The sequence below is a fragment of the Rhopalosiphum maidis genome, chromosome 4, assembly GCF_003676215.2.
Source record: "Rhopalosiphum maidis isolate BTI-1 chromosome 4, ASM367621v3, whole genome shotgun sequence".
NCBI classification, from domain to species: Eukaryota; Metazoa; Arthropoda; class Insecta; order Hemiptera; family Aphididae; genus Rhopalosiphum; species Rhopalosiphum maidis.
Genome location: NC_040880.1, coordinates 36,505,842 through 36,520,667, shown reverse-complemented (window position 1 = coordinate 36,520,667; position 14,826 = coordinate 36,505,842). Strand labels below are relative to the sequence as shown.

General features: G+C 31.9%; 1 protein-coding gene across 2 annotated transcripts in view; it reads right to left on the bottom strand.

Annotated features, from left to right (window-relative positions):
* LOC113560320 (zinc finger protein basonuclin-2-like) overlaps nucleotides 1–14,422 on the bottom strand; it is an 81,543-nt gene extending 67,121 nt beyond the window's left edge. The window contains exons 1-2 of one of the 2 annotated variants that reach the window (XM_026966104.1): nucleotides 13,672–14,422; nucleotides 4,618–4,709 (exon numbers count right to left, since the gene is read on the bottom strand). In XM_026966104.1, coding sequence (XP_026821905.1) covers nucleotides 4,618–4,709; nucleotides 13,672–13,747 — 168 coding nt within the window. In that variant the 5' untranslated portion in view covers nucleotides 13,748–14,422. The remainder of the gene's footprint in view (nucleotides 1–4,617; nucleotides 4,710–13,671) is intronic. The other variant, XM_026966106.1, reaches the window with a different exon arrangement.
* Between the last annotated feature and the right edge of the window lie 404 nt (nucleotides 14,423–14,826).

Sequence of the window (14,826 nt, the reverse complement as noted above, 5' to 3'; positions counted from 1 at the left end):
TATAATTATTCGTATACGAGTGTACGACAAACGGCAAATAGCGGTCGTAATACAGGATATAAGAATAACAAATTTTTAATTACATAAATGTCAGCACGCGAGTTCATTCTAATAACGTCTTGCACTCTTGTACAGAGATGTCCGACGGACTGTTTCGGCGATTTGACAGTGTAATTGCCGTGAAAACGCACGCTACTCGTATAAATATGATATATAATAACAATTTAATATTGTAATATTGTATATTTTGCTTTTTTGTTTACGGTAGAAGATGATGCGCACTCGTCTACTATCTATGTATATTTATACATAATTAGATAAATGTTTAGATAATTGTTTTGGAAATGCGTCCAAAGGGAAATTCGACATCCGGCAAGCGCATTTTGTATAAAAAAAAAAACAAAACTCGACCTTGGTCATGATATTTTTATTAAAATTTTTTTTAAGTACATACATAGGTATGCTACTACTGCAGGTACAATCAAGATTCACAAGTGTCCTAAAGAAGGAAAAAATAAAAATATAGCAAGGTCAACCATGTGACCAAATTAATAATATTTCTATAGAAAAAAATAATCTGTCATCGGTTTTATACGCATCGATTTTCGGCCTCCATGCGATGATGTGTACAATACTACAATTTACATCATATATACACGTAAAATGTGTTCTTCTATGTATAATATAAGTGTGAAAACAACAACTATAAAACTACTGTTAATGTGCGTTGGAATAACGATGACGATGATGTCTATATATATTATTACAATGTACATTTTAATGCATGTAAGATTCTGTCACACGAACACACACACACACACACACACAATGTAATACTGACAATTCGTTATCATATATCTATTGTTCGAAGAAAAAAAATAATAAATAAATAAATAAAATACCTGCGGAAAGAAAGGATAACACCGCGTTAACGCAGCGGGTATTCTACGAGGACGCGTGTAAACACGACAACGTAGTGGCGGCGGTTATAATATATTATTTAATAATAATATAATACCTAACAGCGGCGTTGGCAGCAGTATAGTTGACTGTAAGGTTGTGGCTATTTTTATGCGTATAGCTGATATATTATTGTACACCGCGATTTTGTTTTAAACGGTCATCATAAGCATAATAAAGGGTCACAACTCACAGTTTAAAAGAAAGCGATCGTTTTCGTATGTTATATTATTTTTTTCAAAAATTACGTATAAGTGTATATGCTCATTGTGTACATATATAATACGAAATAAATTGTAGGCAGACTCACTCGAAGAGAAGAAAAAAATATAACGCACGCCTATAATTTAAGAAAAAAAAAACGAAATTAAATCGTTCATTGTATGATTATTATTATTATTTTAATATATACTTATATATAAAAAGACAATGAAGGCTTTTTAGATTTATTTTTTATTATTATTTTGTGTAGATCCGTGAAAAAGAGGGTTATTATATTATTATTTATCAGTTTATATGTATAGCTATTATGTACACCACCACCATCGCTGACGATGATGCAGTCGTCGCTTTATGATGGTTACATGCCACAAGATAGCTAGTATTTATTTTATTAGGTACCCAGGTCCTACATATATATCGCAGCGTGTACACACAAAAACTGTCTGGCAACAGAATGCATATAGGTTATGAAAAGACAACGTCGTTTGCGCGCACTATAATTTTAGAGAATCAAAAAATAAAAACAAACCGTTTAACACGCAGAGGACTCACAAATCTTATATAATGAAAGTACTACCCCATAAATGCAGTTTAACGGATTATACGGGAGAAATAGATACACGAGTATAGTGAATTATATATCCATGTACCTACAAGCGTACAATAATAACATAAGGACCGTCATCGTATACATTTAAATTGCATTGATTTGATTAGTGGGAGGTGGCGAAATTATACGGTTGTTGGGTGCGTGAGCGTGTCTCTTTCTCTCTATCTATATATATATATTATAATTATACTATATAAAAACTAATTCTTTAGACTGTCAGGCGGTGGCGGCGGCGTCGTCGTCGTCGTTTTGAACACGACACACTATATTACATTATTACGTACATATTGCGGCAAAAGCGGTTGGGGGACCTTGGCTGGAAAATTATAATGATAATAATAATAGAAACCAAGATAATTTTAGGAGTTTATAAAAAAAAAAAAACCATTTACCGACATACCCCTCGAGAGACCGCCTTCTCCCTCACGTGTAATTACACCGTCGCTAGAAGAAACGTTTAATTTGTACAAAAAAAAAAAATCGTGACACAGAGGACGGACGACCGGTTTTTCATGTACGTGTCTACTGTACAGTTCGCCTCCCCCGTTGAACAGCCGACGTACGGCTGCGGTGTAATCTTCTCGCACGGCGTGTAAAGGATTTGGGAATTTGTTTTTACCGGCTATATAGGTATTAAACACATAGAGGAACATGGACGTATTCGTGACTCGTCGACGACACCGCTGAAGTGTGTGTGTGTGTGTGTGTGTGTGTTAGACTGTTTTTTTCTAACACGACGTTAGATATATCATATAAATATATAATATACGGCAAAGCGCTGTAGTGGTGAGTACATGCGTTTAGATGGGTTGTCGTGCGGATGCGATGTCGTGACCGGCGCCCATTACCATCGTCGTTGACGCCGCTCCGCGCTGAATAGCAGACCGAAGCGCATCGATCGTCACACGGCGGTTAACTACTATAATAGGTATATAATATTATTATATACATATTGGTTCTACGTATACGACTACGCATATATATATAATATATTTATTTATTATGTACTGGTAAAGTGACGAAGACGACGCCCATGACACCGGATATAGAGTCCATTAATATATAATACGAAGAATTGCATCCCCCTTCGAGTAGAGTCCATTAATACATGACAAATTTCATCCCCTGAGCGTATATGTAGACATAATATAGTGTTGGTCCTGCAATACACATTGGTTTATAAAAACGACGTTTATATTTTATATTATTATATTATTTTCCTCCGGGACAGATGATAAAACGATAAAGGTATGTATATAATTATATAATCTAACGGGTATATACCATATAATATGTTCATATACATATTATTATATAGGGTCATTCTATGGGCTATACATAGATATGTGTACATTTTTATGAAGAATACATCAAGCGTGCATAGCTCTTTTTTCTTCTTCAATATTGCAATTATTCAAAATTCGAATTTTGGAATTTATAGATACGAGAACCTATACGCTCACTTATAAAGACTATATTTTACAATTCTCGATATTTGTTTGTATTATTACTTAAGGAGTATTTATATTTTATACCTTTGTGTCCTGTGAAAGTAAAAAACTTTTTTTTTCCAAACGACTAATCGCTATTTTCGGTTCATGGGATCTGGAGGCTATAATAATTTGAACATTTTTTATTATTTATATTAATTTATTGATAGATACAATTAATGTAAAAATGGTCCAAGTATAATAAATATTAGATCTAATATAAAATATTATATTTTTTTTGTTTTTATAACACCATTTTTAAGGAAAATTTATTCTTTGTATAAACATTTCGATAACAGAAAAACTATTTAACTCCGAAAATCAAAATTTTATTACAATTTGATACCTATAAATAAAAAAAATGGGGTTAAACATGCTTAGCGGTCAGTGGATCACACTATTTATGTATAAAAATTTGAGAGATTTGACGTTATTACCGTAATTAGTAAATTTTTGCATAAGTGCACTTATGTGTACGACTTTGTTAGGCACATATACTGTATAAACCAATATAATACATTTGATTATGATTTTTGAGTACTTATAAAGATTCTCAAATTGCACTTCAAGTCGAAATTAATAGTCTAAATTTTTGCATTATTGTTTACTAGACAGGTTGAAGGGTAACCGTTAAAATTTTATGGAGGTTATTTTGATATAAATATATATAATAGTGGTACTTATATAATAATCGTATGGTGAGTAAAGTTTTCCGAAAATTATGTATTTCACTTTGTATATATAATATATATGCTGTTTTGGGTTATGTACAATTCTGATATGCATCCTGCACTACAATAATATTCTATATTATATCTATTATGCACATATTTTTCCATGCTATACATGTAATGGAAAAAAAATACGTGAAGAAATAAGGGTCGTTAAATTTTAAATTCTATACAAAATTAGAAAAAAACTTTAATTTCTCTATGAGTTATTTAGTTATTATATTTAGATAGGCAAATTTGGGTTTATCCAGTTTTTTCTGATATTCTGTTGAGTATAATGTGCAATAACCCCTCTCAGCATCAGAGCCTTCCCGTTAGTATAAATATCATACATAAGGATAAGTTAATGTCAACCGTGATAAAAATCCTTGCTTAGCTTTCATCTAATCATCACAAGCTTTTTAATCTATTAAAATGCTTATGGTGTGTGCGGTGTGGTATCTATATTTATATTGTATTTTATATTAAAGGTACTCGTGTGCATATATTTTTATACGGTACGATGGGACCCAGTATGTTGGTGGTGAGAGGGGGTCCCCGAAATACATACATATATATATTACACATATATGTACTACAAGCGAATCTATATAGAATGTCTTACCACCTCCATCATGAGTCCGGCACTAGCAGCGCTCGGCGATTGGTCTTCTGGACGGCGCATGCGTAGCGGGGCGCCGATCACTCTGCCATTACCTGTGTACAAAAACGACAACGGCGAGTTAAAAAAATAAATAAATAAAAACACACACGCAAATACATATCCCCGTACCATAACAATGAAATCATATATTATGATATAGGCGTGTCACGTGAGTGTCAAGGTATAGGTACCTATGTTTTGGTCATTTTTATTAAAAACCACATATATACACATACTTAATATATATTTAAAAGATATTTATAATATACTGTATTAAAAACTATATAGTTACTAATAATAAACATTATATGGTAATATAATTTAAAGAAAAACTTCATACGTGTATATTTATAACATACCATTAGTACCTAGTAATTGTTAAACAATATAAATAATAGATAATTTTTTTATTTGAATTGCGTGATTTTTAATTTAGAAAATGGACAATGAAATTTTGAAATTACATAATTATGATAATAAATATTTGTATATAACGTACCTGAGTATATTAAATAATAAACATATAGTAGGTATAGCCATGTATCATATAAATGTATATAATGTATACATGTTTGTATAATTATTACAATAATTTGTTCTTATAGGCAATATTTATTTTAGGGGGTCCGGGGAGGGGTAATACCCCTAGAAAAAAATGTATACGATTTTTACTTTCTTTTATTGAAAAATGTGATTATAAGTAATAACACTGTTTTAACGATTCTAATTTTAGAAATCTTGGGGACATTTTAAAGATTTTCATTACGATTAGAATACTGGAATATAAACCAAATGGTAATAACAGTGTGGCTTATTCCTTGCATAATAGCGTAAATGTATTAAATATATATATTTATAATGCCTACTTATATATATATATATATATATATATATATATATATGGCTTCTTGCACATTATAGAATATATAGATATAAATGATATATATACCTACCTAATAAATAAAATACAAGTACATTTTTTGATTAGCTGCAGTTAGTGAAATTAATGTTTTATAGATATTATTAAATATAAAATAAAGATGAAATTATAAAGGAATTTCCAAAGCTTTCACTGCTTTCAGTGCTCCACCCGCTCCACCACTATACCGAAATAACCTGAATTTTAGAACCCCCGGAGTCGCAGCAGTTGCTATTATTTATACACCACTTACTTAATATATAACTATATAACGTGGTACTTAAGTAGCTATGTATATTTATTATAATATAATATGGTAGATAAACAAATGACTTAATATTTACGTGCACCTATAGAATATACATTTATATTATACCTGTGCACGCATTGAAGTCTCATCGTCTCAATTAACGAGCTCTATATATATTATATATTTTATCTTATCTAATAAACTTAACGACAGAGTATAATATATTATACTATATTATGATATTATGCACTGCAGTGGCAAACGCGATTATACACCACAAAATATGTGTAAAGACATCGGACGATAACTTAAGTTGTATAATTGTTATATACATATATATATATATATATATATATATATATGATACCTATAGATAATGCGATCGTCGATCGATGATCGGTGTAACTTATACTAATATACATACCTAACATAGATATAGACTTAATTGTGTAGCTATACCTCATTATATGCTTTATATTTTTAATTTTTTTTTTTTAAAACCGTTTCGCGAATGTCACAAGTTAATTATTAACTTAATTAAATTAAACATAATTTGTATCATTTTAATTATACAAAGACGCGATCCCGATGATGACATAATTCTCATTGCTTATTATGCATATTACTACATTATGACTTATAACTTTTAAGTACCTATAAAACATTCATATATATATTATCTTTGTAAGTATATAAAGTACCTATGGGAATGGAAATTCATTTACATATTATATACCTAATTTTACATTCAGAATATATATAAAAAATGACTAACAATATATAGAATATATAATTTATAATAAGTATTATTTGTGATTAAAATGTATAGGTACTTGGTACGTTTATTATTGTTTATTTTAAAGGCATTTTTATGATGCATTATATAATATTTTATTTGTAAACCTATTATAATTTATAACACATATTATAACTATATTTATGTATATAGTTTTATTATAATCATCTCATCCACAAGATCGCTTATTTAAACTGAACCATCGTAGCAAAACAGATTATTATAGTAATTATTATTTGTAAGTTCTGCTGTCTATATCGCCTGTTGTCTTTCTTAAATTAGATCGTTTTTCAATTAATCGACACGCGCAGTTCTATTATCGCTATTATTATCGTACGCTGCGGTCGACCACATATAACATCTGCGCCGATTTATTTTCCTATTTTTTTTTTTTTTTTTTTAATATACAGTAAATGCAGTTCACTCTATTGGATTATAGTTTTGATATATTTTTAGTCACATATTGCACGGTGACCAATAAATAATAAAATATATAACTTACATTGAATACTATATTATATATGTTAATAGGGATTGAATTTTAATTAAGTAATAAAGTGGTTAAATATTAAAAAGCTATCTTTAAACTTTAACAAAACCGTGTTTGTGTTTGTTTTCAATAAATAACATTGTACCGCTTTTTGATGAAATCACTTTACATACTTGTTCAAACGCATCAAACTGCGTAACTGCTAAACAATTAATATAGTCAAAAGAATTAAATATTTAGAAATTTTACCTGATTGTAACCGTAAATTGAATATTCATATAAATAGTCTGATAGTTAAATTACGTTCTATAATATTTTAATTTAATATATTAAAATATATAATTTCATCTCATACTTTGAGAATAGTTTTCTTTCTTTATACCAATATATACTGCAATGTGGTATGGTAATTTGGGGTGGTGCTTCTAAAAACCTTTAAAAGTACAGCAAAATAATATAATTCGTTTATGCTTAAGGAAGAACAATTTCATAGGGTCCACTTATTTAAACTATGAGGAATTAAACGTGCTTCCACTTGAATTGCTATTAAAAAAAGCTATAATGTTTGTACACAAAAATCTAATTTTTTTTTTATTAAGCAGAATGAGAAGCCCTCGAGTGAAGATAGATTATTTAATATTAAAGTGATGTATACTAACACATTTTTTAGTCAAAAGTCCATAAATTATCTTGGTCCTGTTAATTTTAACTCTTTGCCGACTGTTAGATATATAAAAAAAATTCTTAATGATAATACTAATATCAATAAATGATGTTTTGTTTATAGTGAATTAGTTAATTTTCATAATTTGGTAGTTCTATAAGTCTATATTATTATATCTATACCACTATACGTATTTAATTAATAATTTTCATTACATTTATTATGTAAAATAATGTATTATGTATTACGCGCACTGTAAATCCCTATATCATCATAGGCTCAGATTAAAGGTGTAGGTAATTTTTGTTTTTTTAATTAATTGATACTTTGTATATTATTATGTTAATTCATTAACACATTTTTTTCTAAATAAAAAAAAAAATATATAAAGATACAATTTCAAGTTAAATTATAACTATAAGTAATATTCGCGTCCTAATCAGCCCATAATAATTGTTGATATATTAAACATACGTTATATATTTATATACATTATAATATACCTACTCAATAAGTTGAATTTGCTGCAGCTGATATTTAATAATTTTAAAAAAAAAATAAGTTACCTTGAAGTGATAAATAACCTATATTTTAATTGGTTATATAATGTTACGCAATGTATTAGAACATTAGAACATTAGATATGTATAAATATATACACATAATAAATACATTTTTAACAATATGGTATTTATTATGTACTTACATACAATAAAGTTAATAGGAAGTAAAGATTAAGTACCTATATAAGCTACCTTTACAATTAGTTTATATAGGATGTATCTTAAAGATCATCAATCACGTAATTTTTCATTTAAAAATAATGTAGTTCAGGTAAAAATATTAGCAATATATATTAACATACATAACATATTGTATAATATAAACTATATTGATGAGTAGATATGAATAATTATATAAATATATAATGTTATATTGAAAAGAAATTTCTGTGTTTTTTTATTATAACTTATAACTTTTAAGGTATCCATATTCTTTATAATTGCAAAAAAGTTTAAGAAAAAAATTTATGAATAATATTAAAATATCATTTTATAAAATACAAAAAGGATTATATGCATATATATACGAAAATATATCACCGTATCTGGCATATAAATATAAGGTCTTATAATAATGTTGTATTTCATAAATTTTTATTTAATCCGTTATTTTTTTCATATTGTATAGAAAATCAAAATTTCAGATGAGATTTGCAAATCGTACTTGCATAGTCATATCTATCCGTGATAGATGTAAGTGCAATCAACCGTGGAAATAATAACATTTTGTAGTCATTCAAAATACAGTAATAAATAATATAATATAACAGTACATTATTCGCATGTGCGCTGCAGTTAATAGTCACTAAAATATTTTTTTTCACTTCTATTTTCAATAGCATTCATCAATCTACGAAGTATATTTCATGTATACCTACTTAATATTGTACCTATATAACAGATACGTGTTATTATACGTATTAGATTTATTATGTGTATATGAAGTCGGTTTATGACTGTTATATAGAATATAGATAAAAACTTATGATAAATGGTTACTGTTTTATTTATATAAAACTATGATGAGCTTTATGAGTATATTATGATAATTATACAAGGCATATACTAGCTTTACTATCTATGTATATATCCTACAAGATCAAAATTAAAATATAATATGTAATACATATTATGTATATACATATATGTGTACCGTTAAGTTATGTTAAAAATTGGTAATGTATATAAGTTATAACTTTTAGTTTATATTTGAAGTTATCTACTTATAAAGGAGGTAATCGTATAGATAAATGTGTTCATTTAAATAATATTTTATATTAAATGAAATGAGATATAATAAATGATTAAAAATATATATGAAATTAATAGTAATATAAGCACTGACAATATAATATTGTTTTCGAATGTAAAATGTATTTTATGTATCAACAGTGTCAATTACCCACATGTCCTAAATATAATATAAATTATAATAATATGTTACGGACGTTACGGTGTGCGACCATCGAATAACGCGTCCCGCTTGTTTATTATAGATTACGATAAACGCAAATAATCGACGCGTATTTAATTTGATAAACGAATACACATGGGTTTCGGCGATGCGACGCAAGGGGATATTACCCTATATATATATATAATAATATTTAAATACTTAACGCCGGAAGCGCGTTTAAGACTATTAGTTATCACATAGTAGATTTCTTCTATACATATGTATCAAAAATACTATAAATATATTATACTCATGCACATATATCTATCCAAATATATATACAATATGTACGGGTATATGATGGAAATTAATAATGAAAAACGACGTTAAAAACGAACGCGATCTTCGCGTTTTGAATTCATAGGTACGTATAGAAAAATCACCGTGTCAATATCAAACAATGTCTATAGTTTTCAAAGCGCATATACCTAACACACTTCATACCTATATATTATATATATATATATTTAAGTATATATATAATAAGTAATAACAATACATATTAAGTATGTACCTATGATATAACCCTCTTAATTTTAACGGGACAGCTGTCGTCTTCCGTAAACAATGCACGTACATATACCATTGTTGTAATAACCGGCCCCGGTTGCCCGTAGTCATTCCCCGGATAGATACCTAAACTATATTAGTGGGCCCAGGGTAAATAATAATATATCAAATTAAAAAAAAAATGTAAACAAAAATTTTGGATTCGTCGTCTACGAGTGTGGCTGATGCGTACCTATACTTATGGGTACCCTAACCTGCGTATATTATAAACAACATATGTGTGATGCGAACTGCAGGCTATAGTAGTAATAATACGTGTAGGTTTTGATAAATTATGTGTGATAGGTAGGGGTGAGGGGATGACAATATTAATTGTCATCCCCGTCCATCACGCAGCAAGCGAGATGACGTGACGGCAATGATGGCGTCGAAAAATCCATACTCACCACCACCAAAGTGGTACGACGGCCGTGGCCGCCGCCGCTGCTGCTGCTGCTGCTGCTGCTGCTGCTGCTGCTGCTGGTGCCACTGCTGCAGTTGGTCCATGAAACGGGCGGCGCAGGGCGTGCGCCCCACCCCCGTCCCCCGCTTGTTATGCCCCCCCCGGATTGATAGCCGAGTGTCCGTAAAAGGGGGATGGTGGTGGTGGTGGTGGTGGTGGTGACGACTATAATACGGCGACGACGGCGGAGGCGTTGTCCGGCAAAGTGGGTCAATCGATCGAACGCCGGGCGGCGGCGCTATAGCGTAACGCTGATAGAGAACAGGTCCGCGCTATAGGTGAATATAAATATATATTTATATATAAATATGCGGGCGCGCGCGTGCGTTTACGAATATAATAATATTGTGTAGAGGGCGGTTGTCGCAGTGGCGGCGAAGACGGAGCGACACGGAGCAGCTGCGCGTGGAAAGCGGCGGCGGCGCGATTCGTGTTCGCGGCGTGCGCGTTGCGTGTGGCGGCGTTTTGTTCGTTGTCGTCGGCTGCGACGGCGGCGCTGTTCTCCTGCACACGAGCGTCACGCGACAAGACGGTTACCGAAGTGTCGCCCGACCGGGATACTGTCCGCGCGCGCCAGGTATGTCTCCGACGCCGCCGCTGCGTCCCCGCGAGCGATTCGCATGCGCGCGCGCTCTCGTCGCTCGCAGGCGTCCGGCCCCCGCTTGCGCTCGTCGCGTCCCGGACCGCTCGTTCGATGTCTCCCCCGGACGCCGCGACAACGCGACACCGGACCCGCCCGTCTGATGGGGGACGCATGCGGCGCATCCGGACCACGCCGGCGGGATCCGCCCACAGCCGTATTATAGTCGCGTGACAATCGCGCGACACCAACGGTGGCGGAGGTAGAGACGCGCGCGCATCGGCCCCGCTGTCATTGTGCGCGCGACAACGCCGGCCTCCCCTTTTTTATATTCTTGTATTCGACGATAATATATAACATTATATATTCTTCTACAAAATAAATGCTCTCCGTTGAATATGGAAAATGTATATATTAAACCAGTAGAAACGTTTTTTTTTTTTTCATCATGAGATAAAGACGAAATTACTCGCGACTTACGATTAATGTATGATTGTAGATATATTTTGTTATTGTATATTATACTTCAAAGTTCTCTAAATTCTATTATATGTTCATATTGTACAGAGAGTAGTAAGAAATTTCCATTTGAATTTGCAAGCTTGAACATTTTACGGTTTTATCAGAATTTAATCTCTCAATATTTATTATGAAATGAAATATAGGTAGATGAACATTGCCAAAACTTATTTATATATATATATATTATATTCGTTTACAAACTTAAATAAGATTTTCCTGATAATTACTCATATATTTCTAACACAAAATAACCAAATATTTTATACATAACAACGATATATAAGCACCGACAATAAATGACATATTTAATATTTTTTTTTTTTTGTACAATTATTAAGAATAATCCATTAAAGAGTATTGTAATAATATCGTAAGTATGAGACGTTTATAGGTGTACCTAAACTCATACATTACGATTAACGAGTGTACGGGTTAAGATAAATTTAAATCCAAAATTTTTTTAACGAAATAACAGTTGATATAAAGATATTATATTTATCATAGTATGTATATTGTAATCAATACATTTTTAAAAATCAAATAATAAAAAAAAATGAATTGTATTCACATAACCATATTATATTATAATATTTAATATATATATACAATATTAATTTTCATTATAAAAATATTTTGACAACAATGATAAATTGATAACTATATAGGTACCTATAAGATACATCTTTAAATTTTTTAATTATTACAGTTATATAATGTATTATATAGTAAATAGGTGCAGGACACATAATATTTCATTTCATTAATTATTTCTGTTAAATAGCTGATACTTAATATTATTAATAAATAAAAAGAAATATTATTTTACTTCAATATTTTTCAAATGTTGTGTAGCGAATTTTGTGAGAATTTCGTTGGACTTTGTAAGTGATATATTTATTTTTGTTACAGCTTCAACTATAATTCGTTTAGTATATATTTTATATCGTTAGGTATAGATAAAGGTGGAACAGAAGTGTTTGAAATACGAGGAAAAAAAAACACACAGGTCAACAATCAATATGCCAATACTTCTCTTATTATATATATACCTATTATTGTAAATTCTATATCTATATAAATCTGTCGGTTCAAACACGAAAAAAAAATCTATATAAATCTATCTATAAGTAAATATAGGGAAATGTAGGTACTATTTAGTTTTTAGTGATTGTAATATATTAATATTATGTATTTTTATAGATACCGCGAGAAGTTGAAATTCCGTGTTGTCTAATATTGGTATTGAATAAAAAAATTCGCTTGTTTTATAATATATATATGTTACAAACGTGTGCAGGTATATTATACAAAGTAATTAATAATTACCGGTGTCTGATAGTTATAGGTATTAAACCGATGCCTATACCGGTATTAAAATTAGCCCAATTAGCCCGCGGGCGTACTTTGTCAAAATATAAACACATATATACCTACCTACTGTTACAATGAAGTATACGGTCGAGATATGTAGTAAAATTTTAATAAATCAAAATAATAATATCATAATAAATTAATTTTATAATATAATATATAAAAATGTGTACCTATATCAGCTAATAAATAACATTAAATCTGTACGATGCACTATAGCTATTATATATAGCTAGTATTCTAATCTATTATACACTAGGTTATACATAGGCGTTCTTACAGACCTGCAGTAGTGCAGTACATAATCGTATCTATCGCACCATTCGCACTTATAAATATATTATAGAATATAGGTATCGGGTATGGCTCATATGCAAATGCTTTATACTAACCGGTATTGAATAACGATTCAGTGGTCCGATGAATGTCGGCTGGAGCGATTCCCGTGGCGGCTCCGTGTATAACCATCAAACAGTCGAAATCAGAACACGCGCGCGGAATTCGAATGGAATATCACTGGCGAAAACTCAAAATTGGACCTAATTATTATTTTATCTATTAACCGTTTCGCGACATTAGCGAGGGTGGTCGATGTCGGACGATTTGCATTAGCGTGGATAGGCGGGCTTAGGTATTAATACAACAAGTGACACGGCGTCGGAGTAAAACACACTTTTGACCGAAACACGAACAATTTTTTTTTTAACGTAACAAATTAACTTTACATTCAAAAATTGTATTTTCTTCGAATACCGCACAGTAATAACTGTCGTATGGTATATAAATAACGAATTAAATACACAATGACGGACGCGAGTACCGACGATAATATTATTGTTTTTCTTTGAGAAGACGGAGGAGGAAACGCACTGTGGAAAAATAATGCGTGACAACGGAAAAACAAGCGGCGGCGGCGGCGGCGTAGGCGGCGGTAACGACGACGCGTTGTAACGACGTGCGGCCGAACACAACAGACGGCGGACCGCGTACTGAAGCGGTGTGTGACTGCTGCGCGCGGTTCACAGTGGCGGCTAGTTGCTGACACTCACACACACAAGGACGCGCGCGCAAACGGGCACACACAGAGACGCGGACGACAACGGCGGCAGCGGTGACGTCGTGTGGGCCGTGCGGAGAGCAACGAGACGATGCGATGCGGCGGCGGCGGCCGGTGTGTCAGTGCGGCCGTGGTGTCGCTGCTGCTGCTGCTGCTGCTGCTGCTGCGACGGCGGCGTCCCCACACAGCGGCCGGACGGCCCCGTACGACCGATGTCATTTGTCGCTGGATACCGGATGGGCGGGGCGTCGTGTGTCACCGCGCCGTCACACAGTTCACGACGACGCCCAGAAATAATAATAATAATATTGTCGTCGTCGGTCCAGTGATGGGTAGGAGGTAGTAACCTTTAGCATATAATATTATTATTATAATACTAATGCCCGCTACGCACGCCGTACATTGTTAACATAATAATTATACACAGCGTTTTTCGTCTGATTCGAAATGTACTGCTTTATATTGAAGTAAGCACAATAACTCCGAATTT